This window comes from Gopherus evgoodei, chromosome 24 (assembly GCF_007399415.2).
Source record: "Gopherus evgoodei ecotype Sinaloan lineage chromosome 24, rGopEvg1_v1.p, whole genome shotgun sequence".
Classification (NCBI taxonomy): Eukaryota; Metazoa; Chordata; order Testudines; family Testudinidae; genus Gopherus; species Gopherus evgoodei.
The window spans coordinates 5,716,929-5,726,171 of NC_044345.1; the positions used below are offsets into that span (position 1 = coordinate 5,716,929).

Below are 9,243 nucleotides of genomic sequence, written 5' to 3' on the forward strand. Positions count from 1 at the left end.
AGAGTTGAGGATCTAGGCTACCCAGGGAGCTTTGCATACTCAGCTGTTAGGGTAGAAATGCCTAGAGAGCTGGCTCCAGGTCAGACCATGTTGTCAAACCTGCCACTCCAGGGAACCCCAGTTCTAGAGGCCCGACCTCCAGGGTAGGTTTAACAAGGTTTAACATAACTCCCTGGCCAATAGGGAATCAGGGGATTTCTCCCTTTGGGGCAGTCCCAGCCCAGCACATGGCAGGTCCCTCCATCCACCCTAACCCTCTCCCCATGCTCACGTAATCCTACGCTGCCCCCATGGGGTTCCTGTGCCCCTGGCTAGCAGGGCAGAGCAGTGTGGGGGGAGAAAGCGGGGCAGAAAGAGCGCTGGGGGCTTGAAGACCCTCCTGGACTGTGCAGGGCTCTGCTCCACCTTCTTTGCTCCTTCCACACCCCCCTACACTTCTCTCCCCCTTGTCTCTCTTTCTCATCCATCCATTTTCCCCATCCATCTTTTCTTTCTTTCTTTCTTCTCGTCCGTCCATCCCTCCCTCCTTCTTTCTTCCTTATCCATCTTCAGCTCCTTTGTCTCTCTCCAGCGAAAGTCTCAGGCTCCGCCCCTTGATTGGCCGCGGCGCGCACCACTGAGCGGCCGCCTTTGGGCCACGCCCCTTCGGAACGTTGTGTATCCGAGTCGCTTCCGGGCGGAACCCACGTGGAGTCGTCGGGGAGGGCGGCGCGAGCCGGACTCTGTTAGGCGGCCCGGGTAAAGCGCCGATTCGGTCCGGTCCGGTCCGGTCCGCGGCGGCCCAATGGGAGGCGGGGAGCGGCTGGCAGCGCCCCGCCCCCACACACCCCTTCCCCGGGCCCGGGAGCATTTTAATGAGCATCGAGCCCTGCTTGGCCTTGGTCCGGTGCGCACTGGGCCTGGCCTCGCGCCCGAGCCCTGCGTCCTCGGCATGGGGCCTGGCCCGGTGTCCTGCTGGGCACTGGGTCCTGCTCTGCAGCTCCTGTACCGTGCATTGTGCAGCCTGGGGCCTGGCACTGCACTCGCTGTCCTGCACTGCAGCTCCTGTACCGTGCATTGTGCAGCCTGGGGCCTGGCACTGCACTCGCTGTCCTGCACTGCAGCTCCTGGGGCCTGGCACTGCAGCTCCTGTACCGTGCATTGTGCAGCCTGGGGCCTGGCACTGCACCCGCTGTCCTGCACTGCAGCTCCTGTAGCGTGCATTGTGCAGCCTGGGGCCTGGCACTGTGTACCATAGGACCCCGACCCTGCACCACATACTGTCAGTTCTGAGCCCTGTCTCACACACACTCTGGGCCCTGTGTTACTTACTGAGCTGCTGGAGCACTGGGCTTGCACTGTCTGGTAGGAGCCATTCATTGAGCGCCATGCACCCTCAGCTTGAGCTCTACCCTAGATACCATACGTGCTGATTTATGAATCCAGCTCCACGTACTCTGGTTCGTGCCTCATCCACCCTCAGTTCTCAGCCCTGGGTCCCGGATTGCGCACCCTTGTTCTGTACCACATCAGGGCAACTTGTGTGGTTGGCTGATGCACAGGTTGGACACTGTTTAACCCCCCTTAACATGCTGCTAGATGTTAAGAGGATGGTTGCAGTGAGTTGTAGGCCAAGCAGCAGAAGGGTGAGTAAACCCGACAAAATGGAAGGTGTGTTTCCCTATTAGTGTTGGAAGGAGCATAGAGCAGTGGCTAGCATACTGTTCTAGGCTACGGGAGATCTGGGTTTAAGGCCTTATTTCCCCATGGCTGTCTGAGTCTCCATCCCCAAACTAGGGTCAAGCACCGCTCTAGAGGTGTACAGAATAAATCAGTTGAAGCTTTTTGAGGTGCTGAGATTAAACTAACTTCCTCCAAGCGAGGTGGCTCTCATGTTATTAAGTGCAGGGTGTTCCTAGCGTGGAGCTCTGTCCCAAGGCCTTCTGGGACGGTGGCTTTGGGAAGATGCCATTCTCTAGGTTCTTGAGGATCAGAAAAGGCTCTCCTATCCCCTGTGCAGGTCTCGGCTGTGTTGGATCCCAGCTCTATGTCCACCTCTTCTCGCAGAGGGAGCCATGGCTGGAAGAGGAGGCAGAGGGAGGGGTCGGAGCCAGATGACCTTCAACGTGGAAGCTGTGGGCATTGGGAAAGGTGACTCGCTGCCCCCATCCACCCTCCAGCCCTCACCACTCTTCCCTGTGAGTCTGTCGCGTCGGGGTCCCGTTAAACACACAGTCACTGTGGCATGGGTGAAAGGTGCTGGATTGGCAGCACTGGGGCAAGGAGGCCCCTGTGCACAGAGCAGGGAGAGCAGCGGAACAAACGTCCCCCGCATGCTGCCCTACCGGTGCCCTTCTCTTGACCTGGGGGGAGTCTATTTGGCCTTTCAGCCCCCTGCTAGCAAGGCGGCCGACTGGTGCCAAAGGGGAATGTGGAAGTGTGTCCTAGGAGCTGAGACCCACCAACTCATGGCTCTTCCCCAGCCATCAGGAGGGAGCAGCTTCTGGTTGCTGCCAGCCTGGAATTTAAGTGAATCCAGGCTGTAGATCAGGGGTTCTCAACCTTTTTCCTTCTGAGCCCCCCAACATGCTATACAAACTGCCTGGCTCACAACTACTGTTTTTCTACATATAAGAGCCAGGGCCAGCGTTCGGGGGTAGCAAGCAGGGCTGTTGCCCAGGGCCCTACGCCACCGGGAACTCTGCGATGCTAAGTTGCTCAGGCTTCGGGTGGCGGGCCTTGGGTCACCGGCTTCAGCCCCATGCACTGGGGCTTTGGCTTTCTGCCTTTGGCCCCAACTGGTCTAATTCCAGCCCTGCTTGGCAGAGCCCCTGAAACCTCGCACCTCCCCACAGGGGACCCCGGACCTCTGGTTGAAAACCACTGCTGAAGCGCACTCCATAAAATCTCCATAGCCCCACCCCCCTCACATCTGTATACACAAACACACGCATCTGTGCCTACACTCACATACAGATGCACACACCAATGCATGTGTACAGGCACACCCATCCGTATGTACGTACCTATTCACACCCGTGCCTACGTATGTACACACACGTGCACCCACGTGTACGTATATACATAGATAGCCATGCATATGTATGTACATACACACACCCATGCATACATCTCTATACACAGACATACACTTACACCTATGTATGTACACACATACACACACAAAGGTACATACACATGAGTATGTTTATACATCAGAGCTGCGCTCAAACCAAAGCCCTGGATCCTAACTCCCTCCCCCAACTTTAAGGGGTTTGAAATCCAGGTCTGGATTTCACAGCTGGGCCCCTTCTCTCATGATGCTGGACCCCTGTGTATGTATCATCAGCTTGGCAGCCCCAGCTTTGAGCTGATACTTGCTTCTCTCCCGTCCTGTCTCTGTAGCCCATGGAGTACAAGCCAGTCCCTCTGCAGACCGGTGAGGAGGTGGAATACATGCTGGCACTGAAGCAAGAGCTGAGGGGAGCCATGAAGAATCTGCCATATTATGTCAAGCCGGCCGCCCCCAAGAAAGGTACCAGGGGCAGCTCCAGTTGATTTAGGACCAACATTTTAACTGGTTTTGTTTCCCCCCCTAAAAAAAAAAAAAAGAAAAAAAAGTACTTTAGGCAGCTTAATGCAAATGAAAATACTGGGCCTGAATTTCAGTGATGCTAAAGTCCTTTTACACATGAGGCGGTGGGACCCAGTGGCTGGTGCGCATGGCTAGGACAGATGAGCCCTGGGTTCTATTCCTAGCTCCTTCACTGACCTGCTGGGTTACTGTGGGCAACTCACTTCCCTGCTGTGTGCCTCAGTTTCCCCATATGTAAAATGGACCTACTGGTGATAAGCAGTAGGTTTTTTTTTATTATTATACCAGTCAGCAAGCATAAAGCAGCCTTAAATATAAGTTATACCCATTTTAAAGCCCCTTTATGCTTCCAGATTGGTATAAAGGGGCTTAAACCTGGTCTGTGCTTAAAACTTATACTGGTATAACTCTGTTGGGCAGTGATGTGATTTTTTTTTGCCAATATCATTATATCAGTGCAACTCCTAGTGCGGATGCAGTTTTATCGGTATAAAGGTGCCTTCTACTGGGCTAGTTTATTCTGGTATAGCTGTACTGGTATAAGCATTTTATATTGTGTCCACACTACAGGGGTTGTATGGCTTTACTACACTGGGTTAGTTAAATGTGTAGACAAGGTTTGAGTTTAACTAAGCCCTGGTCTACACGGAGGGAGGAAGGATTGATCTAAGTTATGCAACTTCAGCTACGTGAATAACGTAGCTGAAGTCGACGTACTTAGCTGGACTTACCGTGGTATCTTCGCCGTGAGTCAGCTGCTTCCACTCCCCCATCAACTCTGCCTGTGCTTCTCACAGTGCTGGAGTACAGGAGTCGAGGGAAGAGGGCTCAGGGGTCGATTTATCGTGTCTAGACTAGACATGATGATCCCTGCTGGATCGATGGCTGCCCGCCAATCGGGCGGGTAGTATAGGCATGCCCTGAGAATTCAAGCCCATTTATATGCTTATTATAAAACTGCAGTTTTGACCTCTGTTTGTATGTTTCTTTTCAGATGTTGAGCGCTACTCGGATAAATATCAGATGTCCGGCCCCATTGATAATGCTATTGATTGGAACCCAGGTATGCATGGGAATATTTTACAGTCTAACCCTTGCTCACCTTTCTCTTCAGAGTTTTATTCCGGGAAAACTGTGATTCACAGCTGTGGAGAATTGCAAAAGACACAGCTAGATTTATCACCTTTATAACAACACCAGAGACACAACAATATGGCAGGGGACAGGAGATCCAGTGAAACTGAAAGGCAGCACATAAAGAAGTGGTGAAAGAAATGTTTTTACATAGTCTGTGGTACTCTGTGCCACAGGATATTGCCACAATAAAAAGCATAGAGGAGTTAAAAGAAGTTTAGACATTTATGTGGATAAGAACATCCACGGTTACATTAGACAGATTGCTAAATAAGAACAAATAATGATAGGTAGTTAGATAAATGTATATGGGAATGGATAGATGAGTGCAGGTGTGGATGCACAGATACATAGATTATAAACCCTCATACTTCAGGGCACAGACCAATCACTAACTAGTAGGACGGAAGAAACTTTTGTTCTTCCATCATTGTCCACTCAAGGGTGATTGCACCTTCTGAAGTAGCTGGTTCTGGCCACTCTCAGAAATGGGCTATTGGAGTAGACAAACCATGTGTCTGACTCGGTGTGGTGATTTCCTTATTTGTCTTTGCAGATTGGCGGCGCTTACCGCGGGAGCTAAAGATCCGAGTTCGAAAGCTCCGGAAGGAGAGTGAGTATTAAAGAAAATAATGATTGATGCAAGGTCACCCAGCAGAGCAGGGATTAGAACCACAGCTCCTGAGTGCCTGGCCAGTGCCTTATCTACCAGGCTACACAGATTTGATAGTGGCTGCATTTTATTCTTAACAGAAGAAAACAAACAATCCTTAGCCTGTGCTTGCTGTTCCCACAAGAGCTCCTATCTGGCTTCCTCCTAGCTCCCTTCTGGTCCTCTCATGCCCAGAACTGGAGGCAATGAGCCCCACCTGGTCTGGTTTCTAGCCTGAGTCAGCAGAATAGCCCTACCTCCTGCCAAAACCCAACAGGGTGACCTCGCACATAACCCAGAAATGTAGCCCAATAATTAACGAGGTGTGTGTGACAGCATCAGGCCAAGCCCTTATCCCAGCAATGGGAGCTTGGCCCGGTGGCATGTGGCAGGGCTTGGAGCACGTCAATCAACTGCAGCTTTATCGTGATGCATGAAGGTAATGAAACTAGCTCTCCCACTGCCCATCGCATGCTGTCCCCCAGGAATGCCCCATTATCTGGCTGTGTTCTGACCTCCTCTCTTCCTCTGGGATAGGAACCACCATTCTGATCCCCAAGCACAAACAGCGGCTCCCGGTGGACAAGGAGGAAGCCATTAAGAAACTGGAGGTAACAATGGTTTCCCTCTGATTTCCTGTGTGGGGAATCCTTCTGCGCCACGGCACTGCTGGGCATCAGAAGGGTATTATTTCCACCCTGGATTGCTGAACTACCCCTCTGGCCCCGTCCACCCCCCACCGCCATTCTGTGACACACTTATTCAGGTAGCCATGAGGGGCAGCTCCGGGGACATCACACTTGCCATTACTCACTGGGGCATGCGGTACCCCAGGATACACGTTGTAGGTGGCTGTCCGTGCCCGGCTGTGCTCTGGGTATTTGGCCAGAAGTAGCTGCATTACAGCATGGGTCACCGGGGAGCTGAAGTGGGAAGTGTCAGGCTGTCAGCTGACGGCTCTGCAGGGTGGGCTGGAGCCAGCGGGACGCCAGGGCGGTGTTCGCTCTCCACCAGCCTGGCTTGATGCAGGGAATGGCACAGGAGCGTTGCTGCTGCTTGATCATCCTCTGGGCTTTTGTTTCTTATTAAATCCCAGACCCTTGAGAAGAAGGAGGAGGAAGTGACATCGGAGGAAGAAGGAGAGAAAGAGGAGGAGGAGGAAGGCAAGGAAGAGGAGGAAGAGGAGTATGACGAGGAGGAGCACGAAGAGGTGAGGCGCCTCTGCAGAGGCCGGCCGGCCACGCTCTCTGTCACTGAAGTCTCTGGACCCCCTTCTGCATCCGTTGCTCTCAGTGGTGGGAGCTTTGGCTGTGCAAGAGACTGCAGGATCGGGGCCTTTTATTCCCATGGGAAGCAGCTGGCTCAAGGGTTGAGTTGTTCAGGTCTGATCCCAGTTCCCAGCGGGCAGGTGTCCACGTTGCAAACGTCATCGTCCCAGTTGGCTCCAGTCTCGGCAGAGAGGCTGAGCGAGCGGTTTGTTGTCCCCTAGCGCAGGTCCCTCCAGGGCGGGGTGAGGAACGGGGGCAACTTGGGGAAGCCACGGCCTGTTCTGCGAATGTGCCAGTCGCTGGTCCTGTTCCCCAGCATTGTACTGCAGTGTCTTGGCCTAGACCGGCTAGTTCCGTCCTACCTCCCTGACTCCCCGTCCTCGTGGCTTCCATGGGACATGTCCATCCCTTCCACTTCCTGTCCCAAACTGCAGCGTTGCTGCGCGCTGTTAAACAGCTGCTCCTTCCCACCCAGCAGCGGCTGCACTCCCGGCAGGGGAGATGCCATTGCTTGCCCACCTGGGGCCGTTGACCTTTGCCCTCTGGTTCCATAGGAGACGGATTACATCATGTCCTACTTCGACAACGGGGAGGAGTTTGGGGCTGACAGTGATGACAACATGGACGAGGCGATATACTGAGGGGAGCTGGGTTGCTCGGATACCAGAGTGGCGTGGATGGTGCTCGGACGCCTGGGGCCGCAGACCCCAGCCGTCTGCCCGCAGCAGGGACGGACGGGTGTGCCACGGTGCTGACGGCCGATCCCTCGGGGGAAGGAGGGGCCTTGTCTGGGCTCGCTGGGGACACCCCCATCCTTCCTCCAGCTCGGTCACCATTTCTGTCCCCGCAGTGGGAGGCTTGGATTCAGATCAGCCGCTGGGATGCGGCCCTTTTCTTCCTGCCTGGCCTCCACCTCCCTTGGATTGGGCCAGCTGGGGGTGCTGATGGGTCCTCACCTTGGAACCCTCCAGAAGACGATCTCACGCTTCACCCCTAGGTGGTGCTCTTGATCCATTTTCCCAGCAGCTGCTTCTTGCAGGGGGATGGAAACTTGTGCTGGGAGGGATAGAGAATTGAACTAGGATAGAGAATTGAACTCTGGCTGAAATAACCAGCGTGTCCGAGTGACAGACATCCTCTGCCTTCGGACATCCCACCCACGCACCCCCAGCTACCCCAGGGGGTCCGGCTAGCTCAGCTGCGGGAGAAACTGACCAGAACACCACCATCCTGGGACTGTCATGTCCTGTGTTAATCGGCATCTGCCCCGAAGGAGGAGGTGAAACCAGCATTGAAACCCAGCAGGGAGTGGTGAGCGGCTCCCACTCCCACCTCCCCGTCATTCGGCCTGCTTCACTCCCACCTGTCTCCCCCTGCGATCTGGAACTGACCTCCGTTCCAGCTGTTTGATCTGGGCACACGGAGTGGGTGTGTTAGTCCAGGGTTTTAATAGGAAATCTCATTGCACCAGCAGGCTCGTAGAGTTCCAAGAGGGAACATGAATGGAGCTGTTCTCTAGACCCACATCCCTTCCCAGTCCTGGGCCTGATTCTCCAGGGCCTGACGCCTCGTGCAGCCAGCTGTTTTGCACCACTGTGAGCGGCCTGGTGGGGTGCGAATCGGGAGGTTGCACCAGCGTTTTGCATGGGGGGTAAACAACCACACCAGATGCAGGGCCTCGAAGAATCGGGTCTTTTTGGGGGGTGGTTCACAGAGGATCTTAAACTCATTTCAGACCCCGGGCAGCCACTCGATTCTCTGCCTCCCCTTGCCCTGAGGAGTCACCAGCTGACTTTGAGGGATCCAGCCCCAATCCTGGAGGTGCCCTATACAGGTTTCTCATGTGGCTGGTGTCCTGACATCTCCTGAGGCTCATCTCAGAATGGGGTCCATCCTGCTTCACATCAGTGACTTGGATCTCCCCAGTCTGCAAAGTTTTAATAAATGAGGGTGTTTTTACTGTCACTAGAAAATATTTTAGAGCAGATGGGTTAATGAACGAGGGAACGTCTCCCTCCCCCACAATGATTTTATGCTGCTCAGTGGTTGAGAATGGTTGTAATGTATTCTTCCCTACCACATCCTGCCTAGCTTATAACCCCCAGGCCCTACAGCCCCCCACTTCCAGAATTGAGCCAGGCTGCAGGGACAGGTGTCTGGAGGAGGGGCAACCCCTTGGTTTAACCCCCTGTTGAAAGAAACTGGTGAATGCCCCCCAAATGTATTTGGATGAGTTTTAAAGAAAGATTCTGCACACAGAATTGTGTGTGTGTGTGTGTGTGTTGTGTTTGTATACGGGGTGTTTGCACATGTGTTGTGTTTTGTTGTGGCATTTGTGGCATTCTCGCGTATGAATTTGTTGAGTTTGTGTGTTGTGTGCTCCTTGTGTGTTTCTGCATGTGGCGTTTTTGCATGTTTATAAGGGTGGGTGTTTGTTGGGGATGGGAGCTGTGTTGTGTATGTGTCGATTGTATGTTGTGTGCTCCATGTGTTTGCGTCTCTGGTATGTGTGTGGCACGGAGGATGTGCGTGTCTGGTGCCTGGGCATGGGAGATGTGCAGGGATGTATGTGTGTCATGCATATGTGGCACGGGACGTATGTGGATGTGAGAGTG

At 53.7% G+C, this 9,243-nt stretch overlaps 1 protein-coding gene across 4 annotated transcripts; it reads left to right on the top strand.

Annotated features, from left to right (window-relative positions):
• Window positions 1–661: 661 nt before the first annotated feature.
• POLR3GL (RNA polymerase III subunit G like) lies at window positions 662–8,889 on the top strand. 4 transcript variants are annotated; one of them, XM_030542333.1, is made up of 8 exons: window positions 662–738; window positions 2,000–2,177; window positions 3,385–3,514; window positions 4,569–4,637; window positions 5,265–5,321; window positions 5,898–5,971; window positions 6,457–6,570; window positions 7,183–8,889. In XM_030542333.1, exons 2-8 carry the CDS (start codon window positions 2,055–2,057, stop codon window positions 7,267–7,269), a joined length of 654 nt encoding a protein of 217 aa, XP_030398193.1. In that variant the 5' UTR covers window positions 662–738; window positions 2,000–2,054; the 3' UTR covers window positions 7,270–8,889. The 4 variants fall into 4 exon arrangements, with proteins under 4 accessions (XP_030398193.1, XP_030398195.1, XP_030398194.1 ...); XM_030542335.1 differs by lacking the exon at window positions 662–738 and adding an exon at window positions 793–1,439; XM_030542334.1 differs by lacking the exon at window positions 662–738 and adding an exon at window positions 1,461–1,625.
• Window positions 8,890–9,243: the final 354 nt, after the last annotated feature.

Coding starts and splice junctions, on each gene's coding strand:
- POLR3GL (XM_030542333.1), top strand. CDS start 2,055: ATGGCTGGAAGAGGAGGCAGAGGGAGGGGTCGGAGCCAGATGACCTTC. Junction 4,638..5,264: donor TGCTATTGATTGGAACCCAG/GTATGCATGGGA, acceptor TTGTCTTTGCAG/ATTGGCGGCGCTTACCGCGG. Junction 5,972..6,456: donor AAGCCATTAAGAAACTGGAG/GTAACAATGGTT, acceptor ATTAAATCCCAG/ACCCTTGAGAAGAAGGAGGA.